Source organism: Bos mutus, chromosome 16, assembly GCF_027580195.1.
Source record: "Bos mutus isolate GX-2022 chromosome 16, NWIPB_WYAK_1.1, whole genome shotgun sequence".
In the NCBI taxonomy this organism is placed as follows: Eukaryota; Metazoa; Chordata; class Mammalia; order Artiodactyla; family Bovidae; genus Bos; species Bos mutus.
This window is the reverse complement of record NC_091632.1, coordinates 61969414-61989278: the sequence shown is the minus strand read 5'-3', so window position 1 is coordinate 61989278 and position 19865 is coordinate 61969414. Positions and strand designations below refer to the sequence as shown.

Below are 19865 nucleotides of genomic sequence, written 5' to 3'. Positions count from 1 at the left end.
TGTCCTTGTGTCATCCCCAGTTATCACAGATTTATATTACTGAATGATTAATATAATCCTGTTTTCAGGGGCTGACCTAATTTTTGTAATCAAGTTTAATCTTAGCTCAAAGTGTAAAGTATGCAAACAAAGATTATTTTTAATACAAAAGTTTCTGTTTGTGAGAAGAAAATATGTCAGTTGTTTTTCAGTTAATTTTGCTTTTTTAAAAATTACAGCTGGTCCATCCATTCCTCCTGCTGTATCATACACCAAAAGGCCTCAGGCTAACAGCGTGGAAAGTGAACAGAAAGAGGATTGGGACAAAGATGTGGCTCGTAAACTTGGCAGCACAACAGTTGGATCAAAAAGTGAAATGACTGCAAGCCCTCTTGTAGGGCCAGAAAGAAAAAAGTCTTCAACTATTCCAAGTGTGAGTAATTATTCTGGCATATTGCAATATGCTGTAGTTATTTATTGTTGAAATTTTTTATTTAAAGGTTAAAATTTTTTTTCAAGTTTCAAAATTTAAAGTGAATCATACATTTAAAGAACATGCAAAGGGGGCCAAGCTTCTAATAAATGTAGTTTAAGAACGAAAAAATATGAATTCTTTAAATAACATTTACCTTATCACAAGGAAAGTACATTAAACTTTCCTGCCTCAGTTTTCATGTTTGTAATATTTACTTGATAGTATATTTCATTGGTGCATTTAATTTTACGTTTACAAATAAGCTGTTCAGTGAAGGCAGACTATAGCAATAATTAATTTACAGAGTTAATTCACATTATCTACTTAAAACAGAAAACTATAGAAATTAGATAATGAGAGCTGGAAGATAGATTGAGACATCTACCTTAAGATCTTACCTTAGCAGCAAAGAATGAAGAGAAAATATAAAGGAAAGCCAAGATGTACAAAGGATAGAAGTAGAATTAGTATCATTTAGGAGGTGTGAGTTTAGAAAGGAAAAGGGGCAAAATGAAGGGGAAGAAATATTTGAAGAAATAATAACTAAAAAAAGTGATGGAAAACTTCATATTAAAAGGACTCAAAAGGCATACAGAAGACAGAAGGAAAACTTATTCCTGGGCTCATTAAAGTGGGATATATGGATACCAAAAACAAAGAGGAAAAACTTTAAAGGTTTCAGAATGAGACAGGAGGTGACCTAAAAAGGAACAAGATGCACACTGACATCAGATTTCTCAACATGGATGCAGGAGATAAATGGATAAAAAATATTTTTTTTTCTAAAGTATCAAAAGCACATTGAACCCAGAATTTTATACCCAACCAAACTGTCATATAAATGTCAGTCATTTCAGTTCAGTTGCTCAGTCGTGTCTGACTCTTTGCAACCCCATATGTAAAGAAGAATATTCTCATGACTAAAGTATTTCAACTCTTGTGATACAATGACCCACTTGAAAACATTGCTGTCTGAGCAAGTATTCTTATAGGAAGAGAAAGGTATCTACAATACTCTGTAAAATATATGGAAGTTGAAAGCAATCGGCTAACTTATTACAGTATGTATCGTGATAACATACACAAAAAAGAAGAAAACAATAATGAAAATTCAGAATCAAAATTTTGGACAATACCAGGAAGTGAAGATAGGGATAGAAATTAAAGGAAAAAGCATATGCCTTAAAAGGGAAGATGGGAGGGAGGTTTAGGAAATCAGTACAGTCAGCCCTTGATTTCCATCTGTGACTGGTTGAATCTGTGGACAGGGGACCTGTGGATACACAGAGGGCTGACTATACTCAGTCATTTTATATGAAAGACTTGAGCTTCCACAGATCATGGAATCTGCAAGGGTCCTGGAGCTAATCCCCATTGAATAACAAGGGACACCTGTAGCAGTAAGCAAAAATGAGTTCAGAAACATAAGGACAAAAAATATAAGAACAAAAAATGTATAACTTTTAAGCCAATAGAAGAAAAAAAAAGTGATTTAGCTTATGGAAAGTAGGGAAGGAGAGAAAAAAGAAAAAAGCGATTTAAATAGAAACATGAAATAAGGTACCAGAAAGCCTAACATAATCGTAATTGTAAATGGGTTAAACTCCCCAGTACCTATTGTTTTATACATGTAATGGAAACCATATGTTTTAAAAATATGTGGTGTGATCATTACCTTTGGTCTATGAAATAGCTATATATAACCACTTTAAGAATTAATGGATATAGCCACTTACATTCCAGCTGATCTGTTTGGAAATGATGTAACTACAATAGGGTTTAATATATTTTTATAAGCAGTTTTTCAGATAAATCACTTCCTCTTACTTACATATCAACTAGAAGACGGTTGCCAGAGTGTCATCACATCATATAACAGAAAGAAATAATTTCACCTTTTATTGCATGCTGTTCTGCTGTGTACCTGTCATTTCAACTCAGCTTGGTCTCATTTTCCATAAATATACTCAGCGATTTCCACCCGTCTCTATGTGGTGCTCTTGCTTAAAGTTCCTCCTCACATTATGAAAATCGCATTTCTGTAGATCATCTCGAGTCCTGCCTTCCGCCTGGAGCCTCCTGTAACTGAATACTCTAAAATTACCTTATCAGCCTTTCTGATCACCGGACCACATTATGTAGCTCTTAGTTAAATGCTGCCTTGCATTGTTCACTGTTGTTTCCCCACATTTATGTCCTGTTATATACCAGCACACTTGCTTCCTCAGAATCACTAGTGGTCACGTGCATAGTGGGTGTCCAGAGCACAATTTTTTTCATTTAAAGAAGGCATTGGCTTAAATTCAGATTTACTATGCCACACTTATTTTTTTTTAACATAAGCCAAAAGATTCTGATTGAGAAATTTTTCTCGTGGCCACTTAGTATTAGCATCAATGGCATGAAAGGGACAAGCCCAGGGAAGGAGCCTGTGGCAGCACAGACTCAGAAGGCTGAGTTTTGAAGAAGTGCTTCACCTGTCACACTTTGAGAAGGAAAGCAGTGTTAACTGAAGACAGCCAGAAACATTTAGGAGGTCTCTAAAGGGGAGGTATGGTAGCATATCCAACAATGAGTTTATTCAACATTAGATTTTTGTTTAAAATTAGGTTACTCGTGTGACAATTCAGCCAAGACAGTGAAATGATCAAAGATGGATTCTTAAGTTGCTACATTTGGTTCCCATGGGATAATTTTACAGACTTCTAGTAATCTCTTTATAGTTTTATAGTTTCCCAGGATTTTTTTCCTCCTTTCTATTATTTCCAGGATTTTTCCTCTAAATTTTTAATTTCCAGTTAATTTCCTCTTAAATTTTAATCTTCAGTTAAACCTCCTCAGTAGTCTCTAAAAGCAAAGTAAGGAATAATTACATGTTCAAAAATTAGGGATTTATTAGTTAAAAGAAAACACTGTATATCTATGTAGTTGGAAAGAGGAAATATTCCCCTGGGTGGCACAGCACACGTTTTGGTCTCTTCACATGGCCAGTGGCTATGAGGGTTTCCCAAGCAGGTGCAGAATGGACACCCACAGGCTTCCGAGTGGCCTTCCACTGTCAGGGCCCCAGGGTTCCTGTTTGGGATGATAACTTAGTGTGGAGCTAAGTGACACTTAGTGCAGGGCTGTTGCTGGTGCATGTCCCCTCAAGCTACCTGTGCACCACCCCCATCACCAGCATACAGAGGCATGAATAAAGCCCAGCTCTTTTGTTGCTTCCAAACAACTGCTTCTGCAGGACAGTCAGCTAAAATATGGTGAGGCACTTGCCATGCTCTGCCTTTTACTCCTTCAAGAGAGAGGTGGGAGGTAGAGCTTATTAATATAAGATTCTGATAAGTTAAAATTCCACCATGGATTTTTCTGGAGTTACTTGCCGTTTGAATTCATTTCTTTGACTTTCCACAGCTGCAGCTAAAATTTTTTAATGTGTGTCTTTTTTTTTCCCCTCCTTAAAGAACAATGTGTATCCTGGAGGTAGCATGGCAAGAAGGAATACGTATGTCTGTGAAAGAACCACAGATCGATACACAGCGTTGCAAAACGGGAAAGACAGCAGGTAACTGTCACCATGCAGGTAGGACTGCCGTTGTCATCGCTTTGCGTTAGTAGTGCTCTTGGTACAACTCCTGTAGCTGAACATGTGAAGAGGAAAGGAAACAGAATCGCTAGTTAGATGGCAGCCAGCCATGCTTCCTAAGGCACCTCCTCATGTTTAGCAGAATGGAGCAATGAAAGAATATTTAGGGAAAATAGGAGGTAACTCTCTTAATCTACGATTTTCTAAATAAAATCCAATAGTAAATAGTTCCCTATAGCAAAACCTATCACAGTGTCCCAATCTTATCTTCATTACTTGAATCTTGTTCTTTTATAAAAAGTATTTATTTTTATTTACTTATTTGACTATACCGGGTCCTAGTTGTGGCATGTGGGATCTTAGTTCCCTGACCAAGGATCGAACCTGAGATCCCAGCATTGGGAGCTTGGAATTTTAGCCACTGGATCACCAGGGAAGTCCTGACTCTTACTCTATTATACCTCTGCTGCTTCCTTCTTACCTTCTCCCTTCCCACTCACCCTGTACAAATACAGGAATTATATACGAATTATATATGAATCATTATACATGAATACAGAAGACTATGTTTCCTTTCCTCTAAAGAAATGTGGCCATCTCAACTGATCATTGAGACCCCACTGTTCTCAGATCTCAGAGTGTTTTATTCCAAATAATGATAAATCATGTTTTATTATTTAAAAAATTTGACTTCTTTTCATCGTGAGTTGTAAGGACTGCTCATCAGTAGATCACAAAATGACAGAGTTTATTGTAATAAATTCTGTTTAGTTCCATCCCTAGTCATTTTAGTAGACTTGACAGACCATTCTTACACTTGTTTCCTCTCAGTTAATAGGCACTTAAAGTAATCGTTACTATGAGGCATACAAAGGTAAATGAATCTTCCTTGGACATAAGAGCCTTTAGGCTAGAGAGGTTGTCAGGAATTGATTTCTATTTTACTCTTTTCCCTTTACTAAATCTTAATCTGCAGCTCCTTTAATCTGTAGCAGTTTAACCTAAAACTGAGCTAAAAGCATTTTGATGATGTTTCAAGAGAGGGGATTTTTGCTACAGTTATGAATTCTTATTGAATAGTGGGCGCAGTGAGCCACATCAACACATCACTCCAAACTGTGCTTTTTTTTTTTTTTGGAAAGTGTGAGGTGTCTCTGGTCATAATTATTTTACCCATAAAAATAATGTTATAGGTATCAGATTCACATATAGAGAACAAGAGTGTGTGAAATCTTTTCCATGGAAGGTGGTGATAAATTCACCCTGTACACTTTTAAAAATATTGTTGTTAGTCAGTAATAATACCATTGTTGTTGATTTAAGTGTTTGTCATGAAAGATATTAGACTTTTAAAAATCTAATTCTTAAATTTTAGTAAACTACAGCTTTTCTTTTTATATCTCCATGGTCTTCTCAACCGGCTTACGTTGAAAGCCTTACAGAGATGTCCGCGAGCAGCATGTCCTCTGCAGGCTCCGCCGTGGCCTCCGCTGTGCCCTCAGCACGACCCCGCCACCAGAAGTCCATGTCCGCTTCCGGCCATCCTATTAAAGTCACACTGCCAACCATTAAAGACAGCTCTGAAGCTTACAGGCCTGGGTAACATCCTGGTTGCATTTCGTTTGTCATTAAGAGTTTTTAAAAAATATAGCACCATATAAAAATACCTGATAGCCATCACATTTTAAGAGCTTTTTTGAAAAGACTCAGTGTATAGGGCAGAGGTAAAGTTAATTGTAACATAAACTTGCTACATCCTCCAGCTGTTATCAGAAATGTTGCTTATAATTTAAGTCATTTTCTAGAGGAATTTTCTTCAAGGATTTTGTTTTAAACCCATCCATGAAATAAAGGGTTGTTCCTAATTTATCATTTAAATAAAATGAATTTTTATGGTTTAAAAACAAACAGAAACATTCCAACCCACAAGACTGGGGGTTGAGACCTGATTAATCTTCTTGGCCCCAGCCAGTCACTGGTACTTAAGAAGAACTTTTAATTTTCCTATCAGTGAAACAAATAATCTCGAAGATCCCTTTCAGTTATAAAGCTAAATTATTTTCTGGTATTTCTGCATGTTAAGAATTCTCAAATTCAAAAACATGTTTGATAGCTTTGTTAATCATATTGTTGGTATCTGGTAGCATTTACTGTCACAAAGGAGTGAATTGTAAATAGGAAATAAGGCCTCAATTCAAAGCCTTTTGATAAACAATAAAATTTGTGTTCCACATTGCTGACTGGTTTAAGAGAACAGTGGAGGGACAAAAAATTGCATGCAATGCCCCTTGTTTGGTATTCCTGATACTGAATTCCAGTATCAGGAATATATATATATATATGATATATGTCTTTATATCCCTGTTTCAGTAATTTTTTTTTTCTTAATACATATATTTTATTGAAGTATAGTTGACTTAAAATGTTTCAGGTGCACAGCAAGGTGATTCAGTTATACATCAGTTCAGTTCAGTTCATTTCAGTCGCTCAGTCATGTCTGACTCTTTGCGACCCCATGAATCAAAGCACGCCAGGCCTCCCTGTCCATCACCAACTCCCGGAGTTCACTCAAACTCATGTGCATCAAGTCGGTGATGCCATCCAGCCATCTCATCCTCTGTCGTCCCCTTCTCCTCCTGCCCTCAATCCCTCCCAGCATCAGAGTCTTTTCCAATGAGTCAGCTCTTCGCATGAGGTGGCCAAAGTACTGGAGTTTCAGCTTTAGCATCAGTCCTTCCAAAGAACACCCAGGACTGATCTCCTTTAGGATAGACTGGTTGGATAGTCCAAGGGACTCTCAGGAGTCTTCTCCAACACCACAGTTCAAAAGCATCAATTCTTCGGCACTCAGCTTTCTGCACAGTCCAACTCTCACATCCATACATGACCACTGGAAAAACCATAGCCTTGACTAGACGGACCTTTGTTGGCAAAGTAATGTCTCTGCTTTTCAATATGCTATCTAGATTGGTCATAACTTTCCAAGGAGTAACCATCTTTTAATTTCATGGCTGCAATCACCGTCTGCAGTGATTTTTAGAGCCCCAAAAAATAAAGTCTGACACTGTTTCCACTGTTTCCCCATGTTTCCCCATCTATTTCCCATGAAGTGATGGGACCAGATGCCATGATCTTCGTTTTCTGAATGTTGAGCTGTAAGCCAACTTTTTCACTCTCCTCTTTCACTTTCAAGAGGCTTTTTAATTCGTCTTCACTTTCTGCCATAAGGGTGGTGCCATCTGCATATCTGAGGTTATTGATATTTCTCCCAACAATCTTGATTCCAGCTTGTGCTTCTTCCAGCCCAGCGTTTCTCATGATGTACTCTGCATAGAAGTTAAATAAGCAGGGTGACAATATACAGCCTTGACATACTCCTTTTCCTGTTTGAAACCAGTCTGTTGTTCCATGTCCAGTTCTAACTGTTGCTTCCTTACTGCCTATAGGTTTCTCAAGAGGCAGGTCAGGTGGTCTGGTATTCCCATCTCTTTCAGAATTTTCCACAGTTTAGTGTGATCCATATACACATATTAATTTTGAAATTATTTTCCATTATAGGTTATTACAAGATACTATAGTTTCTTCTGCTATTCAATAAATGTTTGTTGCTTGTTGTGTTATCTATTTTTTAAATTAGAAATCTAGCATTCTATTCATACCAAGTCAAACAAATTGAATCAAAATATCATAAATTTTTTAGTTAGGCAAAAATTCAATAGGTTTTTTTAAATATATGTATCATACATATTATTTTTATATAGGTATGCAAAAGCTTTTCTACTATGCTTGATGAAGGCTTGAGAAAGAACATCAAAAAAAAGATGGAGAAATTGCTTCAGTACTTTCTTAATCTTCAGTAACGAAATTTTTATAAAAGGCATTTAGTCTGAAATGATAGTGTCTCAGTAATTACAGTGAACACATGCATCACATCTGTCACCAGAACGACTAGAACAGGGCCGATTAAAAGTAGCCATGGCAACTTTCTAACAGTTTTTAGCATCAGCAAAACTGTTCTCCGTGGTTACCCTGTGTAACGCATCTTCTGTGTCTCAGCAGCACAACCCAGCGCGTGCCCGCTGCGTCGCCATCTGCTCACAGTATTAGCGCCTCGACGCCCGACCGCACCCGCTTCCCCCGCGGCAGCTCCAGCCGCAGCACCTTCCACGGGGAGCAGCTGCGCGAGCGCCGCAGCGCCGCCTACAACGGGCCGCCCGCCTCCCCGTCTCACGAGCCGGGGGCCTTCGCGCACGCCAGGAGGGGCACGTCCACTGGTATAATAAGCAAAATAACGTCCAAATTCGTCCGCAGGTCAGTACCAACGCACAGTTTTGTTTCCTTTAGGGAGTAACGGATGTTTGCTTTTTTTTTTTCTTTCACCTCTACAGTGATTTTTTTCCAAAATGGGTTTATAACATTTCATTAAGACATGCTCTTTTTACAGAAACTTGAAGAAAAAGATCATGGAGGACATAGTCTTTTTCCTTAAGGAAAAAAAAAAACAAAATGAGAATTTAAAAATTCTGTAAAATAGAGCAGGAGAAACATAACTTGACATAAAAAAATGTGTGTTCTAACAAAAAATGTTCCCTAGTTAAAAGCCTCTGTTTAGAAAAAGGAATTAAATGTGACTACATTTGTCCTTCAAATGGTACTTAAGAATACTTTTAAATCGCTTACTAATGACACACATACACATGTAGTCCCCCTTTTATTCTGACTTATAGAAAGCCTATAATGTGCTGGAGTCATAGATATTACTTATGTAATTTAACATCGTAAAATCTTAACATCAGCACAGTAAACACACAAGGAATACAAGTGTAGTAATCTAATTCAGTAATATTGTGAAATTGTACTCCTTTCTAAAAAGTAACGTAAGTATATAATACCGGTGATTCTACGAGCGCCACACGTAGTGCAGGTTGATGTAAGTTAGTCCACCATCAGGTCCTGCTAAAGGCCCACGAAAGTCCCGTATGTACAAAGCTCTGTGCTCAGTGCTGAGCAAGTTTCAAAAATGAAGAGACAGCATCTGTGCCCTCAAGATTCAGCCCCAAAAGGACCAGACTGTCTGCCACCGGCCACAGTACAGAATGAGCTGGGAATGGAAAGAGACGTGTGGGCGAGGCCCTGATGGCTCCCACTAGGGAAGAAGTTAAATCTCCATACTGGGTAGCTATTTGAGCAAATAAGAAGTTATGGGTAAGAAAGTATTATACTTATTATAAAAAATATTACTTAAATACTTAATTTTCAATGTTTTTAGTGTTCCTAGGGTTTCAGAGAGCGGGTGTAGAAAAGAGAAGCAGTGTCTATAGTCTCTTCCCTTTTTGTGGAACTGTATATAGACTCTATTCATGGATTGGTTTGCCCAAGATCACGCAGCTGCATTTGTAATTTTAAATACCCTTATGCAAAGTCAGTTTCTAACCATATCAGACAGTGATTTTGTACCATTTGGGCGGTTACGACACCACAGTGATAAAGACCTGAAAGCTCCCCAGCAGTCACCACGACCGTGGAAAGTGCTGGGTGACCCTCTGTGGGGCACCAGTTAGATTATCAGTAGTTGGCATTTGGCAATTTAAATCCATTTTTAAAAACAGTACTTGTTCTTATGGTTAAGCCAGAATTGATTTTAAAGTGAAGGAAAATAGATTTTGAGTTTAATGCTTGATTACTAATTATACATTAAGTATCATGCAAAATATTTCTATTTGCAATAAAATTTAGATCAGAGAGAGAAACATACTAAGGAACACTGGACAAGAAGTCAGGACCAGCTGTCAGAGCCAGAACATGCCTTAGAGATCATCATTGGGAAGTTAGGATGGAGATTGTCATGTAGGCGTTCAGCAAAGGTGGACACCTCCCGTGGGCCAGGCTCTCATCCAGGTGCTGTTGCTACAGCCCCTCCTTTCCTGGCAGTTCCTGATTGTCTTATGACCCCCCCATACTGCTGAAACCTTTTCCTCCCTTGGCCTTCTGCCTTCTTGGGCCCCCTGTCCTTTCTGAGGCTCTTTGCTGGTTCTTTTAGGTCCCCCTGCCCTTCCCTGACCTGCCTGCCTCAGGGCGTGATTTTTGGACCCATTGTCTTACCTGGTTCTCCTTACTCTTGGTGATCTCATTCAGGCCCATGCCATTAAATTCCATCATATGTTAACAGTCTCAGTTTATATTTTTAAGCCAGACCGCTCTTCTGAAGGACAGTCTTGTATCCAGTTGTCTATTCGGCCTTTCCACCTGGTTGTGAAATAGACTCTCCAACAGAACCTGTCCAGGATTCAGCTCTTGCTTCTCTTCCCCAAACCTGTGCCTCCCTCAGCCTGTGCCGTTTTAGGTCATGGCGACACTGTCCTTCCGGTTACTGCGGACCCTGAGCCTGGATTATCCTTGCCTCCTCCTCCTCTCTTCATCCCACACGTCATTCCGTGAGCAGTTGTTTTGGCGCTGTCTTCACAGCATTTCCAGGATTTAGCGGCGTCCAGCCCTCCCAGCACTGCCTCCACGGTCTCAGTCACTGTATGTCTTCCACCTCCTCACAGGTGCCCTAGCTTCTGCCCTTGTCCTATTCTGTCCTCAGCAATGTAAGTCCGTGATGTAAAATCCTCAGCTTGCTTTTTGTCTCATTCAGAATACAATTTAGAGCCCTCCCAGTGGCCTCCGTAGTCTGGCCACCCTTTCCTGCTCTGACTCCATCTTCTCCACTCCTCCCCTTTCCCCGCCAGCCTTTCAGGGCCCCCAACTGTCCTTGAGCGCACCAGGCATACCCGTTCAGGATTTCGTACTCCCCTGACACCTGCGTGGCTGGCTTCTACACCTCATTCAGGTCTTTACTGGGCTGTCACTCCCTCTTCCTGCTTTATTTTTCTCCACAGCACTTGATACTACGTGAAATAGTGGATTTCCTTGACTTAATTGTTTGTCATGTGTCTCTCCTAAGAAGACACTCTCTGTGAGAACAGGGGCTTGTGGTTGGTTTGCTCTGTTCTACGCTGAATCTCCTGCCGAAGAGTGAATGCTTCCTCTGACGTGTGGTGTAGCATTCAGTAGATGTTTATCGCATGAGTAGATGAATAATGTGGAAGACAGTTTAAAAAGTAAAGAAAGTTATTAAACATTCTGATAAGTGCTCTGAAGGAAACAGGTCCTGAAAGAGAGGACAAGGTTGAGGGAATAAGAGTGCTCAGAGCCAGCCTGCGGGGGGTGCTAGTGTGAAAGTTTCTCAGGTTCCACCATGCCCTTATCCCCATTTGAACAATGTCATTTAGTAGAGGCTTTGAGGGGGCAGAGAGAAAGAAGCGAGGGAGGAGGTTGTTTGCTGTTGTTTGTCAGAAATTAGAGGGTGTTGTGTTTTTTTCTGCTACGCTGGGTCCTTTGTGCAGGCTTTCTCTAGTTGGGGCTAGCGGGGAAGACTCTTCTTTGCGGTGTGCGGGCTTCTCCCTGCAGTGGCTTCTCTTGTTGCAGAGCACAGGCTCTAGGGCACCTGGGCTTCAGTAGTTGCAGCAAGTGGGCTCAATAGCTGTGGCTCGTGGGCTGTAGAGTTGGGGCTTGTTAGTTGTGGTGCAACAGCTTAGTTGCTCCAAGGCATGTGAAATTTCAGGCCGGGGACTGAGCCCATGTCCCTTGCATTGGCAAGTGGATTTTTATCCACTTACCACCAGGGAAGTCCAATAGGGTTTTTTAATGTCTTGACTTTTAACATATTTTAATTAATTCCAGATTTGGTTAGAGAAGAGAAAAAATGCTCAGTTCTGCTCTGAGGTCACTTGTCACCCTATGAACAGTTTTGGCTTTACAAATATATTTGTGTTCACAACAGTGCCATAAGGGTAGCATTTTGTGGCTCAAGGTGGGGCCATCTAATTCTGCTTCAGATGACTTAATGCAGGAAGACAGGCAAGAATGAATTTCCATCCCAGGGATGAACCCACTGAGCTCTTTAGCAACAGACAGACTGGACATGCAGCTGATCTTTATGCATTTGCAGCCTGTTGAGCTTTGGGTGTTGAAGGCTTGGCGATAAACTAGATAACTTTTTCAGTGGCTTATTTAATATTCTCAACTCAACTGTCAAGTTATCATCCTTCCCACTTGTCTTCTTAAGCTTGTCCTGGGCTCAAGCCCGGCCTTTCTCTGTGTTCCCTTTGGCTTCCTCACCTCACTCTACCTAAAGCTGGAAGAAATGGAGCGACACGCTGACACCTCCGTGGGATCCACACCACACCCCATGTGCTGGGGGCAGGGCTGGCACATGCCCAACTCACAAGCCAAGACACCTCACAGGTTCAGGAACCAACTCAGTCGATGTGCTACTAAAGCCTTCAAAAGATGGGGGATAAAAATAGGATGTTATAGGGAAAAAGTAAAGGAATTTGGATTATTAAGCTTTAAGAAAAGAAGGATACAGAATAGTTCAGAGTTAATCATTCATGTATTTTAAAACCATTATCACAAAGAAGAAGCCAGCTAGTAGTTCTCCTTGGCCAGTAAGAAGCTGGACACCAGAATGACCACATGAAAGAGTTGTTTTCTGGGCTTAAGAAAGAACTTTCTAAGTAAAGTGATTTACACTAGAATAATCCATCAGGGGAGGACGTAGACGTTCTATTTCCAAGTGTTTAGAATGATTTGTTTTGAAGGAGTTCTGTATACCTATTGTATAGACTGGAGATTATATCAAACCTCATAGTTCTTATATAGGGAATAACCTGATTAGTTCAGCTGATTATATATAAGGTATGTGGCTTGTTTAAACTTCTAAATATTGGAGAACCATGCCACACACACCGCATGTGCTGTTACAGCCAGCTGCACTTCTCTATCCCCAGGTGCCTCCCTCCATGGCTGCTTGGAGCTGACTTATGCACTATTTGAAACCATTGCCAACTAGCAGAAGTTCTTCCAGTCAATGTCTTTGTGGCATCCAGGCAGGCACGAACAGGATATGGGGAATGATGTGACGAGTCAGTTGCAAATAGTTAGCTGCAAGGGAAGTAGGGCCTAAGGTGTGTTTCATTCCTAATGCTTACAGTTGGGCAGCAGTCTGCCAGCCGTAGAAAAGTCCAGTGCAACATAGATCCCTTCCTGTTAAAGGAATTTTATCTTAGCAGCAGGAATCAGCAGCATTATTATCTTTCTTGCCCAGTTGAAAGACTGCCCCTCAGTATCTATCAGTATATCTACATGTAACTCAAACTGCACACTTCATTTGGGCCTCCTCAAAAATGTGTTGTATTTCAGTGTGCTGTAGTAAAAATAGGTTTGTGTAAATAGCTTTGAACTTTTGTTATACTTCCCAAGGAAGATGCCAGTTATTAAAAATAGAAATTTAAGAAAACCTGTTTGAATGTGAGAGTACATCTTATTATCCTTTTTAATTCAGATAGGAAAATGGTTTTTACCTAATACATCTGTCACGAAATTCCTATAGTTAAAGACCCTGAGAAGTATATAAGGCATTCATATTTTAACCAGTTGAAGTTTTAGAGCTTGTTGTACTGATACACGACATTGTTACTAATTTGAGGGATGAGGAAAGTGGTACTGATTTTATTCCTGTTGCATTCATTTTACATAAATAATGTTTCTGGAATGGTTAAAACATTAAGAAAATGTTAACTTAAGGGTTCAAGTTGTTGATTTTTCCCAGCTATTTACTGTTTTGCTATCACAAGTCATCTCAGTATATTTCAGCTGGTTTATAACTTGATACTCCTGTGTAGATAATTACCTTTGAATATGACAAATTACATTCAACAAAAGAACAGTTAGTGGAGTTTTTCTGGTTTTATTTCACAGGTGGATATCCAGGTAAGATCAGTGTTTCTTTTAAGATTGAATTCATGTTTTTAGACTCATCTGCTTGGATAGGCTGTTTGGTGTGCTGTAATATTTTATCATGTGCATGAATCATTAGCATAACTTCTGAAATAAGTTACTTGCATATTTAAAAACTAGTATTTATTTTCAGAAATACTTATATGCTGAGCTTTATTTCTCACTACAAGGTTAATTTATATTTTTCTGAATTGAGCGACTACTCCAGTTATGGGTAATAACCATTATGAAGTTAAATCTTGCTGCTGATAAATATTAAATAGTTTTAACTTTAGATTGAACTAAAAGTGAAAAGATAAATTATGACTTTAAAGTCACAGCTGGAAATTGGAAGATTACGTAAAAATCCTAAACCATCACTTAGCATGTCCTCTCTGACAATACCCAGTAGACGCTCAATAAATGATAGTCAAGTGTGGTTATGATGAAAAACATAAGTGATATTAGACTGACTAGTAATAGAGATCTTTCATGCTAGAAATTTGCTCAACAAGTTAATTTTAAAATCATTTTAGATACAGGTTTTCTTGGTAATTTTTTTCACTTTTATCATTAAATCTCAACCTTCACTTTGTTTTGAGGGATCCAAGTGAAGGCGAAGCCAGTGGCAGAGCCGACACCTCAAGGTGAGGAGCCACTATTAATACTTCGCTGCTAGGTCCCTGTGTGTGAAGACGTTCTTTTGAAATACTTAACAGCACTTAATAAACATGGAGAGAACTAATAACTAGATAGAATGTGCATTTATAGTTTTTATATTGGTATGGGTTTTCCTAATGTTGCCTAGTATTTATTATTAACTTTGTTTGTGTTTCCTAAACATTATTTTGAACTGTATGCCTTTCTGTCCTATTAAAAAACATGTCTTAAACATGCAGAAGAATTAATAGATTAAAATGTACCGATCCTTTTCTCACAAAAATGATGTAAATAAAATTAATCAAATAACCCAGAACATTGAGGTAACCAAATACATAGGAAGCTGTGATACTAGAAATATATTTTAGGGGACTATTCATTGGTGGACCACATTTCAAAACTCTCACCCTGCCATATTTCATGGCTTTTTTGACACTTGATACTGCTTGTGTATTCATTTTGGTGATGCATCACAGACTTGCACACAGTCAGAATAGGGTGGAGGGCTGGATGAAACGGGTGGCTGGGCCCTACCCCCAGGGCTTGTGATTGGCAGGGAGGGGCACTGGCGCCACTGGTGTGGACCACGGTAGTGACATGTTAGTGCTTGTGTTGTATTTATAAATGGGAAGTTTAAGAAACGAAGACGTGTGATTATTTTGAATGTACACCAGCATGAAGGGGTAAACGCATAAACCTTAGAACCTTGACAAGCAGTTCCTCAGTAGGACAGAGGCCTGGCTTCATTCAGGGATTATATTTGACCAGCTACAAGTCTCAATTTAATTTCTTCTTTTAAAATTACTAGAAAAACAAGGCACCATGAGCTTTGGAAACCCTGATGGTTCAGTAGTTAATACTGCACTTCCAGTGCACATCTCGCAGGCTCAATCCCTGGTTGGGGAACTAAGATCCCACGTGCCATGCAGCCAAAATCAGAAACCACCATCAGCTTTGGAAAAGCTTTATTGAGCATCCCTATGTAGTCTTTTTTACAAACTGTGCTGTGTATGTGTTTAGTCATAATAGTTGAAATGTTTCTTTTTTGGGATTAGGTACCCAAGTCACCTTAATAGGGAGCCAGAGGGAGGCAGAACAATTTTCAGCCTCCTTTTGCCTATTAAATAAATACAGACTTGTGGTTAGCCCTGCCCTCGCTGAGTCACTTAGTCTTGAGCCCCCTTCTTGCAACTCATCCTGTCTCTCTACTCGATTTTCCTCTTGAGACATTTAATGGCATGTAAGGTCACAAGTGGCTACTGATGCTGCATTTAAATCTGCATGCATTTATCTTTTTAATGTGGCTACATGTCTATCTCTATCTCTCTCTTTTTTTTTTTTTTTCTTTTGAACAAACTTATTAGATACCTACTATCTGTAAGGTACCAGCTGGTCATTTAATCCTCATGACAACCCAGTGAAAGGTAGACATTTTACAGTTGAAGAAGCAGTAAGGAGCACTGGTGGGACCCAACCTGTTACAGTGAGGTTCTGTCCTATTCATGGTGGTGAATAGCGCTGGCTTGGAGCCAGACCTCATGGGTGTGAGCTATGCTGTGCCACTTACCTCGCTGTATACCTTTAAGAAAGTTACTTTAACTCTTGGCACCCATGCTTCCTCACTCTGACTGCCTCCTAGGGTTGTTGTAAGGGGTAAATGAGTTATTAACACACATTAGGCACCTAGAACAATTCCTGGTACCTAGGCTTCCCTTGTGGCTCAGCAGTGGTAAAGAATCCACTTGCAATCCAGAAGACTTTGGTTCAATCCCTGGGTTGGGACGATCCCCTGGAGAAGGGAAAGGCTACCCACTCCAGTATTCTGGCCTGGAGAATTCCACGGACTGTATAGTCCATGGGGTCGCAAAGAGTCAGACATGACTGAGCAACTTTCACTTCACTTCACAGTAAGTACTCCTCCTAAGTCGGTGTTAGCTATTACTGTTGATGTTAGTATGTCCAGGCACTTTGTACAGTTAATGTTACAACGGTGGTGATGCATTTGAGATAAAGGTAGAAAAATACCTTGTATGTGCCTATTGTCTTAAGGTCACCAGGTTTCCTTGATGGAATGGAAAGAAAACTAGACTTGGAGTAAAACATCTGATTTCTAGTCTTCGCTTTTCACCATGGAGAAGTGATTTAAGTTTCCCAGTTGTCAGTTCTGTTTTTAAAATGAGTGTCCAATCACATGATCTCCTGGGTATGTCCCCACCCTGGCACACTGATCCCATGGCCCATGTTGTGCATATGGTCCTGGTGAATGACTGGTTGGATCTGCACACACACCCAGAGACCTGTGATGTCATAGCTTAGATTTAGTGAACAAATAAAAGAGATTAATAGAGAAGACACTGAGATATGCTCTCCATAGTTGCTTGATAGTCTTTGGAAATTTATATTCTACACTTAATCTTTTCCCAGTTTTCTCAAGTTGGCATAGTTGGCAGAGGTTTGTCTGTTGAAATATCTAAGAATGAGGAGGAAAACATATGTAAATGAATACATAAAAATGTATAAATATAAAGGTATACATGAATATATATTATGTGATAATATTGATGTAAAATTATATACAGACATAAAATATTTATATAGTAGGACATAAATTCCTTTAAAATTGTATCCTTTTTTTCTTTAAATCACACACAAGTTAGTTAGATTAGCAATTTAAAATTGTAACAAAACTGCTCAACAAATTTAATTACAGCATCTTCTGAATCATAAATAATTATTAATTTTACCTTTCTTTGATTATTTGAAGTAGATTTTCTGATACTGTATTATTTATTGGGGGAGACCTCCGATAAGGAAAATCCAGTAAGGCTGACTCATTTAAGTCAGTCTCTTGCTATTTGCTTAGCACAGTTCTAGATGTATGAGATACATCAGTGAACAAAACCAACAAAACTTGCCCTATTGGAATTTACAGTCTAGTGATGAAGACAGACGATACATATAATAAATGAACTAAATAGTATATAATTGGCTGCGCCAGAGTAGGCATAGTTGTTATAGACCACATGGAGAAAGTGAGCAGCCATCTGAGGGAAAAGCATTTATGGCAGAGGGAACAGCCTGTGTAAAAGCCTTAAGGCAAAAACATACCCCGTATGTTCAGAGAACAGTATGGAAGCCAGTAAGGAGGAAAATAATAGATGGAGGGTTAGGGGTGGGAGTTGGAGTGTAATAGGCCACTTGGAGCCCTGTAGACTATTTTAAGGATATGTTTAGCAGAACATTGAAATCTGATGTCTGCACTCCTGCGTGTTACCCCACTGCAGAACCACATTCTTTCTCCACATCATCAGGTACAAATAATCCCACAGTAGCCATTACTACTCTTCTGGTCCCCAGACCTCCTATGCAAAAAAAAAAAAAAAAAAAAAAAAAAGGAAAATTATTCTTTATATTTCAAAACTGTGTGTTTATAAACAACTTGCTTGTGGTCTCCATTTTGTATAAATGTATAGAAAATGGAGAATCTGCATTTTCAAACAAATATGGAGGAAAAATATCAAGTTGTTTGCTTTCGGATGCAAACATTTCCCACAAACAAATATATTTAAGAAAATAAGCTGTTTTAAATGGAAGATATTAATATGAGTCAAAACAGATGGCATCCTGGAATCTGATTTTTGTAATAGCAAGATGATACAGATCTTTGTATCTACTTGAAGGTAGTCTACAAACTGGGTCATTTTATTAGTCACTGGGTTGTGACTGCTTATATTTTGTGTGTGTTTTGATGTCTTTGCTGACAGGAATTTTTGTCTTCATTTTCCCCCCTCCCCGCTCTGTCCTCTTATTCCAGAAGTACAACAGGGGAACCAAAAGAAAGAGAAAAGGAGGAGGGTAAAGATTCCAAGCCACGTTCTCTGCGGTTCACGTGGAGCATGAAGACCACTAGTTCAATGGACCCCAATGACATGATGAGAGAAATCCGCAAAGTGTTAGATGCAAATAACTGTGATTATGAACAGAAAGAGAGGTTTTTGCTTTTCTGCGTCCATGGTGATGCCAGGCAGGATAGCCTCGTGCAGTGGGAGATGGAAGTCTGCAAGTTGCCACGACTGTCCCTCAACGGGGTCCGCTTCAAGCGAATATCCGGGACGTCTATTGCCTTTAAAAACATTGCATCTAAAATAGCAAATGAGCTTAAGCTGTAAAGACACTCGAATTTACAGGATCAGGGAAGATACACCCGTATATGAGGTACAGTTTTTGAATGTACTGGTGATGCCTAATGTGATTGGCCTGTGAATCTCCCCATGTAGAATTTGCCCTTATTGCAATAAGGTTATACATAGTTATGAACTATAAAATTAAAGTCAGTATGAACTATAATAAATATCTGTAGCTAAAAAAGTAGGTTCACATGTACAGGTAAGTATATTGTGTATTTCTGTTCATCTTCTGTTTATAGAGTTGTATAATAAAACAGATGATTGCTTAAAACTTGTATAGTTGTCTAGATTTCTGCACGTAAATGTACGTTTGATGCTTTGAGTTGAAAATGTTCTTTCTGTTATTTACATTCTGGTGGGTTTTTAAAATTCTTATCTCCATCATGCAATTTTGAAAATTGTGTCCAGAGTTTAAAAAGTGCACAGAAAACTAGTCTTTACAATTGTAGCATGGACTTTTAAAAGTTATTTTTAAACCATATTTAAATTTGAACCAGAAGCTGATAAATAGATCAGCTTTGTTATACACAGAATTACTTCTGCTTATCTTTGCTCTTATCCTTGTTATCAGACAAGATTTAGTTGAGAAGATACAAAATGTTTACAGTGTTGGCACTTAGAGGTTTTAAAATAAAGTACATGAAGATAATAATAGCTTTGCTTGAGCTAACTAAGAAGTCCTGGGGAAGGAGTTAAATCTACATAAAATTTCTTTTGAATTTGAAAGTGTTTCCTGGCCCACTACTAATTGGAGCGGCAAAATTAAAGAGAGTCAATATTTTACCTGGCTATTATCATGTAAAGTGTCACTTAGGTTTGCTGCCTTCCAAATCCCATGACATTAATTGTGAAAGTATAATATAATAATATTGGGACTGTTTCGTAGCACAAACTCATCTTTACAGTGTTGAACAATGCATCAGTTAAGAAATAATGCCACCTCAGGAATTAATGGGCATTGGGAATGTTTGCCTCATGCTCCCTCCAAGCCTCTCCATCCACCCCTGACTTAGTACTATCTGTCATTACATAAGAGACTTTGGAGCAAAACATGCTATTTATAATAGTATATTATTGATTTACGCTTATGTGGTTGTTCAGTTGGTTCCCATGTGACCTGTTTTAGTATTTTGCCAGATTTCTTGTATTTATTCCACATCAT

The 19865-nt window shown here is 38.9% G+C and overlaps 1 protein-coding gene across 5 annotated transcripts in view; it reads left to right on the top strand.

Annotated features, from left to right (window-relative positions):
• MARK1 (microtubule affinity regulating kinase 1) overlaps positions 1-18978 on the top strand; it is a 140093-nt gene extending 121115 nt beyond the window's left edge. For 2 of the 5 annotated variants that reach the window (XM_070385495.1, XM_070385499.1), the window contains 6 exons: positions 219-412; positions 3913-4013; positions 5469-5633; positions 8091-8345; positions 14459-14503; positions 18331-18978. In XM_070385495.1, the coding sequence (XP_070241596.1) occupies positions 219-412; positions 3913-4013; positions 5469-5633; positions 8091-8345; positions 14459-14503; positions 18331-18685 (1115 nt within the window). In that variant the 3' untranslated portion in view covers positions 18686-18978. The remainder of the gene's footprint in view (positions 1-218; positions 413-3912; positions 4014-5468; positions 5634-8090; positions 8346-14458; positions 14504-18330) is intronic. The other 3 variants (XM_070385496.1, XM_070385497.1, XM_070385498.1) reach the window with 3 other exon arrangements.
• Positions 18979-19865: the final 887 nt, after the last annotated feature.